Source organism: Hemitrygon akajei, chromosome 1, assembly GCF_048418815.1.
Source record: "Hemitrygon akajei chromosome 1, sHemAka1.3, whole genome shotgun sequence".
Classification (NCBI taxonomy): domain Eukaryota; kingdom Metazoa; phylum Chordata; class Chondrichthyes; order Myliobatiformes; family Dasyatidae; genus Hemitrygon; species Hemitrygon akajei.
In genome coordinates, this window is record NC_133124.1 from 162,259,410 (window position 1) to 162,273,201 (window position 13,792).

The 13,792-nt window shown below is 41.9% G+C and overlaps 1 protein-coding gene across 2 annotated transcripts in view; it reads right to left on the reverse strand.

Annotated features, from left to right (window-relative positions):
* LOC140731845 (serine/threonine-protein phosphatase 2A 65 kDa regulatory subunit A beta isoform-like) overlaps positions 1 to 12,528 on the reverse strand; it is an 86,229-nt gene extending 73,701 nt beyond the window's left edge. For both annotated transcript variants that reach the window (XM_073053753.1, XM_073053762.1), the window contains exons 1-5: positions 12,423 to 12,528; positions 11,338 to 11,428; positions 9,692 to 9,792; positions 7,619 to 7,851; positions 5,619 to 5,766 (exon numbers count right to left, since the gene is read on the reverse strand). In XM_073053753.1, the coding sequence (XP_072909854.1) occupies positions 5,619 to 5,766; positions 7,619 to 7,851; positions 9,692 to 9,792; positions 11,338 to 11,428; positions 12,423 to 12,506 (657 nt within the window). In that variant the 5' untranslated portion in view covers positions 12,507 to 12,528. The remainder of the gene's footprint in view (positions 1 to 5,618; positions 5,767 to 7,618; positions 7,852 to 9,691; positions 9,793 to 11,337; positions 11,429 to 12,422) is intronic.
* Between the last annotated feature and the right edge of the window lie 1,264 nt (positions 12,529 to 13,792).

Here is a 13,792-nt window from a genome sequence, read left to right on the forward strand (position 1 = left end):
TGTTTTTATTAATGATAGACATAACATTATAGTAGTTGAATTCTGTTTGTGCCTTTTATTATGGCTATTTTCCGTGGGATTTTTGCTTTTTTTATTATACGGAGCTGCAAGATGGAGAACAGGGTCAAAGGTTATTAATTAGCATGGGACCAGCCTATCGGTTCCTTCCTTTCTATCTATTGGGTGGGGGGAGGGGGGAGGGTTTTTTTTTCTTGATTGGGCAGTTCTTTTGATGGATTTCTCTTTCGTAAATGCGTCACTCCTTCTGGTTGTACCCGCGCCTTTTGGTTTAATCTGTACTTGCGTAACATTGCTTTTATATAATATTAAACTCAATTTTAAACATGGATGTTAATAAAATCAATATAATATCTTGGAATTGGAACGGTGTCAATCATCCCATTAAGCGTAAAAAGATTTTTAAGAAATTAAAAACACTTAATGCTGATATTATTTTTGCACAAGAAAATCATATATGAAAACAGGGTGAGGACAGGTTTTTCCGCTTTTGGAAAGGGCCTTTATTTCACTTGCTGTCGGATAGTAAAACTAGAGGCGTTTCTATATTTCTTAGTCCCAAAATCCCTTTTGTACACCTTAATACTTCTACTGATTTGATCGGAAGATATTTAATTGTTACTGGTTTATTATGCGAGCAAAAGGTAGCTCTGGTGTGTGTATACGCACCTAATGTAGATAATTCTGATTTTTTTAAGAAACTTTTTTCAGAGTTACCAAATCTCAATAAATATAAGCTGATCATGGGTGGGGACTTTAATTGTTGTTTAAATCCAGCAGGTCATCAACCAATCCGTCACTTCCAAATAAAGCGGCAGCTTGTATTAACTCTTTTTTATTAGAATATGGCCTTGTCGATATTTGGAGATATAAACACCCCAATGATAAAAATTTCTCTTTTTTCTCACACGTCCATCATAAATATTCTACAATTGATTACTTTTTAAAAAGATACACGTCTGTTAAACTCCGTTGTTGAATGTACATATGACATCATTGCGCTTTCAGATCACGTGCCTTTAAAGTTAACCCTTAAGCTTTCGAATAGAGTTTTGAAAATCTCACAGTGGAGATTGAACCCCGTATTGTTACAGGATCCAGCTTTTGTTAATTTTATTAAGGAGCAAATTTCTATATTTTTTGAATTTAATACAACTGAAGGAATGTCAAATCTGGTTATATGGGACACCTTGAAATCTTTTCTTAGGGGACAGATAATCTCATATTCTGCAACCTTGAGAAAGAAAACTAAATTGTAAGTGCTTACTAATAAAATTAAACAGATAGATAAAGCATATTCAGTTAAACTTACCGAAGACCTATGACCTATATAAAGAAAGGGTCAAACTTCAATCACAGTATGATTTACTTCTGACCTTTCCCATTGAACAGCAAATTTTTAAATCTAAAAGTTTATTTTATATACATGGGGAAAAATCTGCCAAACTTTTAGCGGGTCAGTTAAAGGCTGGGATGGTCAGAAGACAGATTTTAAAAATTCGCCGACCAGATAGAACAGAAACTTTAGATCCTTATGAAATTAATAAGATATTTATGGACTTTTATTCTAATCTTTATAAATCTGAATTCTCTGATAGTACTATGACTATCAATAAATTTTTTCAAAGGTTAAACATACCCCAAATTTCGATTCAAGATGCCGATATGTTAGATGCACCTATTAAACAAGAGGAGATAGCCAAGGCTATATCTTCTATGCAATCAGGTAAAGCTCCGGGACCTGATGGTTATACGGTAGAATTTTACAAGACCTTTCGTGAAATGTTTATACCACATCTTCATCAAACGTTTACCGATTCTACATCCTCTGGGAACCTTGCTAAAACTTTTTATGAAGCACTAATTTCATTGATTCCAAAAAAAAGAAAAGACCCATTGGAATGTGTATCCTATAGACCTATTTCCTTACTGAATGTAGATTTTAAAATTCTCTCAAAGATTCTAGCAAATAGGCTTGAGAATATCTTGCCTAATGTTATTTCAAACGATCAAACAGGATTTATTAAAAATAGGTACTCACATTTTAATATTTGAAGATTATTAAATATCATTTATTCCCCCTCAGCCAAAGAATCGGAATGTATTGTATCTTTAGATGCAGAGAAAGCCTTTGATAGGGTGGAGTGGCCTTATCTATTTCAGGTTTTGAAGTGGCTCAATTTTGGTCCAGGATTTATTTCCTGGATTAAATTGATTTAATTGCAGTTTTAACTAATAATCAAAAGTCTCCTTACTTTAGATTATATAGAGGTACCCGTCAGGGTTGTCCCCTTAGCCCTTTATTATTTAATTTGGCTTTAGAACCACTTGCTATTGCTCTTAGGGATTCTAATTCTGTGCAGGGTATTAGGAGAGGGGATAAATTACATAAGGTTTCGTTATACGCGGATGATTTATTAGTTTACATTTCAAATCCTAGGAAATCTATTCCTTCTATGTTATCTATATTTATGGAATTTGGTACTTTTTCCTGGATATAAACTTAATATACATAAAAGTGAATTATTTCCTATTAATAATTATTCTGATTATTATGATCAAATACCTTTTAATATTGCCAAAACCATTTAATTTACCCTGGTATCAAAATTACAAAAAATTTTAAAGACCTATATAGGTATAATTTCTTCCCTTTAGTTGAATATACTCAACAGGCGCTTCCTAAATGGTCACCTATGTCGATGTCATTGATAGGTCGAATAAATGCTATAAAAATGGTTATTCTACCGAAATTTTTATATGTATGTCAAACAGTTCCCTCTTTTGTTCCAAAAACATTTTTTGATAAAATAGCTTCTTTGATTTTATCTTATGTTTGGAATAATAAAAGTTCTAGAGTGAATAAACTTTTATTGCAAAAATCCAAAAAAGATGGAGGACTGGCTTTACCAAACTTTAGATTTTATTATTGGGCAATTAATATTCGTTATATTATTTTTTGGATTTATGATGTAGACGACCAAGATCGCCCTTCATGGTTACAACTGGAGGAAAATTCAGTAATGGGGTTTTCGTTAGCTTCTTTATTAGGAGCTCCCCTTCCGTTTTCGCTCTCTAGAATAGGTAGACAAGCTCTTAACCCTATTGTTAAACACACTTTAAAAATTTGGTTTCAATTTCGTAGATGTTTTGAATTAAATGATTTTTTACTTTCTAGTAATATTTATTCTAATTTCTTTTTTAAACCATCAACTTTGGATAAGGCTTTTTTAACATGGAAAATTAAGGGAATAAAAACTTTTTTAGACTTGTTTTTACAAGACTAATGTCTTTTTCACAGTTAATGGATAAATATGATATCACTAATACACATTTTTTTCAGGTATTTACAGGTTAGGAATTTCTTACGTGATTTTTTACCGAATTACCCCTTGGCCTGCTCTTCAAAAACGATTAATAGCTATCATTTATAAACAGTTAATGAATGCTCGCATGTCGCCTAACGATATGGTTCAATGTACCTGCGAAGTAGAACTTCAACATACACTTTCAGATAATCAGTGGAGTAAAATTTATTATTTAGTCAATAATTCATCTATCTGCGCACGCCATATCTTAATTCAGTTTAAGATAGTACATAGGGCCCATATGTCCAAAGATAAATTGGCGCATATTTTTCCGAATATAAGCCCTATTTTTGACAGATGTAACACACGAAATGGCTACTCTAACTCATATGTTTTGCTCATGTGTAAGTCTAAATAATTTTTGGAGGGATGTGTTTGGAATATTATCTAAAGTTATAGATATGGATGTTAAACCTAATCCACACAGCAATTTTTGGGATTACTCCAGCGGAAGCAAAGTGTCTGCTTCCGCCCAACACGTGATAGCTTTTTCAGCGTTACTGGCTAGGAGAGCTATTTTGCTACATTGTAAAGACTCTAACTCACCTACTGTTTTCTATTGGCTCTCCTCCATCATGTCATGTCTAAGCTTGGAGACATTTGACACATCCTTTAATTTTGAACAAGTCTGGCGACCTTTTATTCAGTATTTTCATATGATTTAATTTATTTTTATTTATTCTCTTTGGGGAAAATCCTTATCCATGAAGGTTCGGAGATGACTGGAAGGATGTGTTTTTTCTCTCTCTTTCTTTCTTTTCTAATTTTATCCTCAATTGGACTGCCCAAACTTTCTTTTTCTTTCCTTTTTTTCTCTTTCTTTTTTTTTTGTTTTTTGTTTCAGTTTAATTAGTGGTTTTTTTTCCTTATCAATAAAATTTCCTATCTTTTTTTTATGACTGTTATGAGGAGTTTTTTTTTGACCATTGTATAATAACAGCATAATATTTTACTTATTTGATTTTGATATTATATACTTATTGTTTTTACTATTGCTGTTTATATGTCTTTTATATTATCTACTTGTTAAACTCCTCTTCCAATTTGTATATTCTTTATTTGGAAATCAATTAAAAAAATTGAAAAATGAAAAATGACACCAACAGAATTAACAAACTCATTCGTAAGACCAGTGATGTTGTGGGGGTGGAGCTGGACTCTCTGACGGTGGTGTCTGAAAAGAGGATGCTGTCCAAGTTGCATGCCATCTTGGACAATGACTCCCATCCACTCCATAATGTACTGGTTAGGCACAGGAGTACGTTCAGCCAGAGACTCATTCCACCGAGATGTAACACTGAGCGTCACAGGAAGTCATTCCTGCCTGTGGCCATCAAACTTTACAACTCCTCCCTCGGAGTGTCAGACACACTGAGCCAATAGGCTGGTCCTGGACCTATTTTCACTTGGCATGATGAACTTATTATTATTTAATTATTTATGGTTCTATATTGCTATACTTCTACATTATTCTTGGTTGGTGCAGCTGTAACAAAACCCAGTTTCCCTCGGGATCAATAAAGTATGTTTGTCTGTCTTCTTGCTTAGTAGGGTTTCTTTTATTCACAAAAATTTTCAATCCTTAAGATAATTTCTCTTTTTTGAGGCATTGTAAGTGTTGTTACCTCGATGTACTTGTGCTATTTTTGAATAATAATAAGATTTGAAAAGAAAGACTTTCAAGGGTGGAGTGTCCTGTGGGGGGCGTGTTTTATTTCGGTCAAAAGCTGCTTCCATCGTGTTGATAGTGATTGGTTCATTTAAAGTTGTGATGCTCTTTTCCCATTGGTTGGTTTTTGCGCCACAATGCCTATTTCTGTTTCTGGGTGCCTTGAGGGGTATAAAATAGCACATGCAGGAGGCTAGCTCACTCTCCCGTTTGCCTAAGGCATGCCACATAAAACCATTCAGAAGGTATGTTCTGCACACACTTTTAACTAAGTATCTGATTGCTGAATATTTAGTTGTAGTTTGCGAAACTTGGGAAAACTTAATGTTTGGTCAAAATTTTACTGTTTGTAAGTAAATGATTATATACTTATTCACAGTTAGTGTTTTCTGTCTCATTTACCAAACCCGTGAAACTGCTTCAGCATTACACTGAATCCTACGATTTCCTGTAGCCTCTTGCTGTCCTTCACCTAGCCTGGTTCTACAGGTGGCTGTAGTGCTAACATTGCAAGTCTCGGACACAGACATGCTGGAAGATTAAGCAATGATATGCTACTGTACCTGTTCGTCTGTGGCCAGGTTGGTGAACATGGGCAGGATCTCAGACTTGATGTTCTCCGGCTCAAGAACTTTTGCAAACTCACCCAGTTTGGAAGCGGCTGCTCGCCTCACCATGGGGGTATCATCTGTGCAGAGCTGCTTGAAGTACCTGTGGGGGTGGAAAAGTGAAGGGGAAGGGAAGCAGGACAGGGGTAGGCCACCAACAGATGTTTCAGAACAGAAATGTAAAACCGGGGGAGGGGGGGTAAACGAGGAAATAAAACTTTGTAAATGCAGAACTAACAAACAGTTAACCTGAATTAAATTGTTAATAGCACAGTAACAAGCTGTAAGACCATAGGATTAGGACCAGAATTAAGCCATTTGGCCCATCAAGTCTGCTGATTCTGTTGCTGTCTGTAAAGAGTTTGTACATTTTCCTTGTGACTGCATGGCCCTCCTCTGGGTGCCGTGGGTCCACCCACATTCCAAACATGTATGGATCAGTAGGTTAATTGGTCACGTGGGTGTAATCGGGGAGAACAGGCACGCTGAGCTGGAAGAGCCTGTAACCAAGATGCATCTCCAAATTTAAAAAAATAACATTACTGCAAGATTGAGAGGGAACACAGAACAGTATGTGATGTATCATATCTTTTCAGGTCATGGCTGATTTATTATCCCTATCAACCCCATTCTCCTGCCTTCTCCCCATAACCACTGACACCCTACTAATCAAGCACCTTTCAACCTCTGCTTCAAATATACCTAATGAGAGTCATTTGTTGCAAGTGAAAAGTCACTGAGTTCCTCCAATCCATGCCAAAGTTCCTACCCCACACCAGCCTCCCAACAACACTTCTGATTACACTCTCTGCTACAGGTTCCCTAACACCTCTCCTCCTTGATTACTTGCTGTGAGAGCTAATTCCACAGTCTTTCTGCTTACTGGGTATAAAAAAGTTTCTTATGAAACCCTGATTGGATTTACCAAAGACTCTCTTCTATCATTAGACCCAAGCTCTTATACCACCCACAAATGGAATTATTTTCTCCATCAAACTATTTCCTCATCTCAGAGATTTCTAACTATTCACTCACTCAACCTTTTCGTTCCTGGAAAAAGAGGAGAGTCTGATTAAACTCCTTGATAGTATCAGCACCTTGTAACCAGTGAATCGTTTACACTTGGTCCATTGCTTTTAAAGCATTGGGTACTGTATATTTCAAGCGGGATGTATGGGGTTTCCAATAGCATCTCTGTGAAGGGGCTTGTCTCATCCATTCTGGGGAGCTCACTCACCTTTGGTCCCCACCGAATACTCAGCTCTCACCTGTCACTCCAATGAACTGTTTGCATGTGACAGCTGCCACACTCTAATACAACACTTCAACTGGAGGGCAAAACCGGGTGACGGTAGCCAGTGGCCTCATAGCCCGGTGAGATAGGGATTTGCCTGTCCTAGTATGTGAAGTCAGCTCCGACAGACTGGGCCAATGAGATCCAATGGCCAAGAAGGTGGCTCTGCAACACTTTGCGGAGTGTGAAGGCACGACAAGGCACTAAAGAAGTCAGAGTCATCTGCTGCAACTAAGGCTACTGGACCTAGACCTCCGAGGTCCAGAGAGTGTAACTGCCCCAGTGAACAGCTTCTCCAGTTTACAAGCTCTCCTGCACAGGTCTCCTGTCATTAATGGATACAATGAACAACCTACCATATTTAAAGCATAGGTTGATAGGTACTTAATAAGTATGAGTGTCAAAGTTACATGAAGAAGGCAGAATGGGCTGGAGAGGAAAAATAAATCAGCCATAATGGCCGAGTTGATGGGCCAAATGACGTAATTCTGCTCCCATGTCCTATGGAAATGGAAGCGTGGTAAGAGCTTGCATTAAGTCATGTGACTGCTCTGCATGCTGTGGGACTCTGACCTCATGGATCCTCATGCCTTGGTGACTCCAGAGTCACAAATATGCTTCAACGTACCCTCTGCTCCCCGGGGGTTCTGACGATACTTACTGCCGGAGTTCCGACTTGACAGTGCTGGAGACACGAGGGTAGCAAACACTGAAGAGGCCACAGGCAGACGTGCGGGACGTGAACCAGTCGCCGCCAGAGAGACGCTTGACAAGGGGTACAAAGTGGCGCTCCAGGTCCGAGGGAGAGTGCTCCTTGGAGATGGTGCGCAGCGATTCCACGGCCTTTTCCCGCACCACCGTCTCCTCCACTGTGGCCAGGCTCTCTAGCGGGGGCTGACAGGGAGGGGAAGGAGAGAGGGAAAAAGATGTCATAAATTGGAAGCTTCTTAAAACTTTGTAACATCTGCAAATATGTTAAAACATGGTGCACTAGTTAATGAGCTAATATGGTATGGAGATTACTTAGGTTGTTGCTATGATCACCCCATAAAACAGAGGAGCTTTGAAGCCTGACTAATCAATAATCTATCAATCTCTGTTTTAAATATACCTAATGACGTGATATTCATTGGAGATGGTGCATAGTGATTCCACAGCCTCTTTCCGCACTACCATATCCTCCACTGTGGCCAGGCTCTCCAGCAGGGGCTGATGGGGAGGAGGGTGAAGAGAGGGAGAGAGATGTCTGTCCACAGATTCATCATCCTCTGGTTAAACAAATTCCTCATCTCTGATGACAGTTGGCAGTCCTGATGAAGGGTCTCGGCACATAACATCGACCGTTTATCCCCCTCCATTAATGCTGCCTGACTTTGAGTTTCTCCAGCATTGTGTGCGCTGTTCAAGATTTCCAGCATCTGCAGAATCTTCTGTGATTATGACGAAGCTGATCTTTGTCCACTTCTTTTCTCCTCTGATCCCTCAGGATCTATAAATCTGATGATCCTCGTCTCAAGTTTCTCACCTTAGCCGTTCAGGGCATAAGCATTCCAAAGATTCACACCCGTCTGAACTGGGAACTCTCTCATGTCAGTCACAGAACTGAAAACAGCACAGCACCAGAACAGGTGTTTCAGACCTTCATGTTTGTACTGAACTGAGCTAAGCATAGCTAATCTAACATCCAATCTGTACATGATTGATATCCTGCCATTTTTGTGTGTTTATCTAAGAGCCTCTTAATTACGTCTGTCGTAAGACCAGAAGCCACAAGACTTAGGCCATTTGGTGCATCAAATGTATTCCTCCATTCCATCATGACTGATTTATTATCCCACCCCATACTTCCTTCTCCCCATAACTTTTGACACCCTGACTAATCAAGAACTTATCAACCTCTGCTTTAAATATATCCACCAGCTTGGCCTCTACAGCAATTTATGGCAATGAATTCCACACTCTGGCTAAAGAAATTCCTCATCTCTGTTCTAAAGAGACATCCTTCTATCCGGAGTGGATATGGAGAGGATGTTTCCTATAGTGGAAGAATTAGGAGCAGAGGGCAGAGTTCTTAGATGTCTAGTGCTGAGTGTATTGTCTGTCTGTATCACAGCCTGCTCAACACCAACGCCCTCAAACAGAAAATCCTACAAAAAGTAGAGGAATCCACCCAGTCCATCACGGGTAAAACCCTCCCAACCATTGAGCATATCTACATGAAATGCTGTCACAGAAAAGCAGCATCCATCACCTAGGTCACACACAACCAAGACATGCTTTCATCACTGCTGCCATCAGGGAGAAGGTACAGGAGCATCAGAACTCACGTCACTAAGTTCAGGAATAGCTATTGCCCCTCAACCATCAGGCTCTTGAATCAAAGGGGATAACTTCATTCGCCACATTATTGAAATATTCCCACAACCAACGGACTCACTCTGAAGGACTCCTCATCTCATGTTCTTGATATTTATTACTTATTTAATAATTATTGCTTTTTCTATTTGCAGTTTGTTGTCTTTTGCACTGTCTGAATGCCATAGTTGGGCAGTCTTTCACTGATTCAGTTAAATGATTATTATTCTGTAGATTTATTGAGTATGTCCACAAGAAAATGAATCCCAGGGTTATATACGAACTTTGAATAATGATGCCTGAGGTTACAGAAGCTCGGCTGAGTGCGTACAGACCCATGAGAGTGTATCCCATGGAAGTGCAGCTCAATAGCACATACCAGCAGGCAATGGACATGTGCTGGGCCTCCCACCAGGGCAGTGAATGATCCCAGCTGCTCAGCTAAAGCAAGCAGTACTTCATCCTCATCATAAATCGTATCTGAAACACAAAAGAAGTTAGTTTTTGTATGTTATTTGTAATGAAATTGAACTTGAAATATCTTTATTGTCATTGCATAGTACAATTTGTCATGCACCAATACAGCGAAAATGAGTTTGCAACTCTCATTCTCAATGCTATAAAACAAGATAAAATAAATAAACAATAAATAGAATGCATTTGTTTCCAGAGGAAATCAAGGGAATAAGAGCAAACATGTACAAAATCACAGTTTAAAAAGCACACAGGAAGCACCATGCACAGTTCCAGTGTCCATAACAGTGGGTCAGACCCACACTGGGAGCACCATGCACAGTTCCAGTCTCCGTATCCCTGGGTCAGACCCACACCGGGAGCACCGTGCACAGTTCCAGTCTCCCTACCCCTGGGTCAGACCCACACCGGGAGCACCGTGCACAGTTCCAGTCTTGGGCCTTTATAAATCAAAGTATAGAGTATAAGAGTTGGAATGTAATGGTGAGGTTGTAAAAGACATTGGTGAGACCGAATTTGGAGTATTGTGCGCAGTTTTGGTCACCTAATTACAGGAAGGATATTAATAAGGTTGAAAGAGTGCAGAGAAGGTTTACAAGGATGTTGCCGGGACTTGAGAAACTGAGTTACAGAGAAAGGTTGAATAGATTAGGACTTTATTCCCTGGAGCGCAGGAGAACGAGGGGTGATTTGATTGAGGTATATAAAATTATGATGGGTATAGATAGAGTGAATGCAAGCAGGCTTTTTCCACTGAGGCTAGGGGAGGAAAAAAAACAGAGATCATGGGTTAAGGGTAAAGGGGAAAAGTTTAAAGGGAACACGGGTGGGGGGGCTTCTTCATGCAGAGAGTGGTGGGAGTGTGGAATGAGCTGCCAGATGAAGTGGTGAATGCGGGCTCACTTTTGACATTTAAGAAAAACTTGGACAGGTATATGGATGAGAGGGGTTTGGAGGGATATGGCCCAGGTGCAGGTCAGTGGGACTAGACAGAAAAATGGTTCAGCACAGCCAAGAAGGGCCAAAAGGCCTGTTTCTGTGCTGTAATGTAATGTTCTATGGTTTTGTAGAGATGGTTTTGGGAGCAGTGAAGGATGTTAGAGAACTGGGTAGAGTTTAAGAAGAGTGATAAGTGGAGTTGAACCAAATCAGGGACTGGAGCTGGAATCTAGGTCAAAGTGTTTTGCCAGTAATTCCCGTGGACAAATGCCTGGTCAACGGGCCCCATGGACGAGGGCTGGTTACCCCCCCCCCATTGTTGCTTGTGCTGTTTTGCTGAACATTGTGGCATGCTATTTTGGTGCCAGAATGTGTGGTGACACCTGCAGGCTGTCCTCCAGAACATCCTTAAGTTTGCCAGTTGATGCAAATGACACATTTCACTGTATGTTTCCATGTTCATGTGATTTATAAACTGACCTGAATATGAGCTGCTGCTCATTATATTCTGCCTCTGTTTTCCTGTGGCCTAATGTAAATGTTACCAATGGTGGGAAACTGCTGGGCGAAAGGACACCTCAGGCCACACTCCCTGCCTGCCTTCACTCTCACCTGTTAAAAATGGCAGCAGTTCATTTCGCGTTCTCTCCACACCTAGAGCCAGCGCAATGGTGGACAGCTTTTTGATGCTATTGAGACGGAGCTGGAAGAGAGGAGAGTAGCATGATGGAACTGAACGTTTGCTGCAATGGATCTGCCTGATTCCAAATGTGAACAAATCCAGTGTTACATTAAACTGGATTTGGTATCAAGGGAAGGCGACACAGTGAAGATAACAGGAATTTTCTCTTGGCCCACGCAGCTGGTCCTAGAGAATGAAGGACTTCAACTGAACATGGTTTTAAGGGTTATTTGGTTCACCGTGTCTGGGCAAGCTGGAAATCAGCCTGATGCCACAGTCCAGCACCAGGTCCATGTCCGGCAGGTCAGACCAGACTGTTCCTAGTGAGTTGGTCCCTGCAGCTAACCCAATCAGGATGGGCAATCTCGACCCTCACCTCAGGATCCCTCTTAGACCTCCTTCCTCCTCCCCCCTTGGACCCTCACACCAGGCTCCCCACCCCCTTCTCCCTCCACACCTCCTACCCTCACCTCGGGCGTCTCCACACCACATCAGACACTCCTCCTCCCTCAACCCTTAGACCCTCCACCTCACTTTCCACCTTCTCTCTCCCCTCAGATCTTCCATCACTTTCTCTCCCTTCCCTCAGACCTTCTTTCCCTCTCCCTCTCCTCCCTTCCCTCTGTCCCTCCATTTCCTCTCCCTCTCCTCCCTTCCCTCTGTCCCTCCATTTCCTCTCCCTCTCCTCCCTTCCCTCTGTCACTCCATTTCCTCTGCCTCTCCCTCCCCTCAGACCTTCTCTCCCTCTCCTCCCTTCCCTCTGTCCCTCCATTTCCTCTCCCTCCCCTCAGACCTCCTCTCCCTCTCCCTTCCCTCAGACCTCCTCTCCCTCTCCCTTCCCTCAGACCTCCTCTCCCTCTCCTCCCTCAGACCTTCCCTCAGACTCTCCTCTCCCTCTCCCTCCCCTCAGACCTCCTCTCCCTCTCCCTCTCCCTCTCCTCCCTCCCTCCCCTCAGACTTTCCTCGCTCTCTCCCTCTCCTCCCTCAGACTTTCCTCGCTCCCTCCCTCCCCCACCTGCACGTCCTCATTCCTCAGCTCGTCGATCAGCACCGCGATCGGGTACAGAGAATCGTCCCCGTCCCCAGACGTCGCCGCCATCTCCCCACCGCGCACGCGCCCTCGCCCTCGCGCTGGGTACCGGCCGGCCGCCCGCAGGACCCGCGCACGCGCACCTCGCCGGAAGCCGTCACTGCCGGCCAGCGGGGTCCGGCGGGAGCCGCATGCGCGTTGTCTTGTCGATGAGTGAACAACTCTGCCTTAACTCCAGGGTATTAAAGATGTCTATATCCTTCCTGCCTTCTGCAGCATTGACTGGAGAGTGCAAAGTCATCCTTTATTTCTGGGAGAAAGAGTGAAATGAAAAAGGGCAGACGCAGTTTAGTACGTGGCGATGAGACGTTGGGCATTTCAGGAAAGACAGATCAGAATATTTTCTAAATGGTCATAACTATGGAATTACAATCAATGCTTGGCATAGTACAAGATACCATTGAAAATCGGAGGCAGCAAGGTCGCATAATTCCCACCACTGTCTGCAAGAAGTCAGACAGACAGCCATACTTTATTGATCCCGAGGGAAATTGGGTCTGTATGCTCTTCCAGTAAAAATGTGGTTTCCTCCAGGTGTTCCAGTTCTCTCCCGATCCCAAAGGTGTACGGTTTAGTATGATCCGAGATGGTGCTGGGGAACCATGGCGACTTCCTGCAGTGCACAGACAATACCTCCTTTCAATTACTCGCACTGTAACCTGCAGCATGTAATTTCCTTTTAAGTAATGTACTGTACTTCCAAACCAACTTAATGGTCTACAGGTTTCATGATCTTATGAAGGACTCTTAAGCAAGAAGGTACGCATCTTTAAGCAGATGAAAGTTCATTCACAAAGTACCCTGCAGATGCTGTGGTCAGATCAACACGTACAAACAAGCTGGATGAACTCAGCAGGTCCTGGCGAAGGGTCTCGGCCCGAAACGTTGACTGTTCATTTCGACAGATGCTGCCCGACCTGCTGAGTTCCTCCAGCTTGTTTGTACCTGAAAGTTTGTTGCCATCGCTGGGAGAGAGGCAGGCGGGGGGAGGGGGAATCAAAGCCGGGCTGAGACACAGAGGGCTGAGGCCACCTCTACCCACCATCTTGTTAGCAAATGTACAGTCACTGGAGAACAAAACTGAGGATGTAATTGCTGTATTAGAGGGAGTTGAGAGATTTTAAAATGATATTTGCTTATTTCCAGCATGCCAGGTACGGTGATCAGACCCAAAGGTTTCTCGATTCACAGAATGGATGAACTGCTGTTTCAAAAAAGGCAGAAGATAGAGGTGTGCGTTTCAGGATAAACTCTTGCAGGTGCTCCGATGTGGTAGTCTTGTTGAATTCATGTTC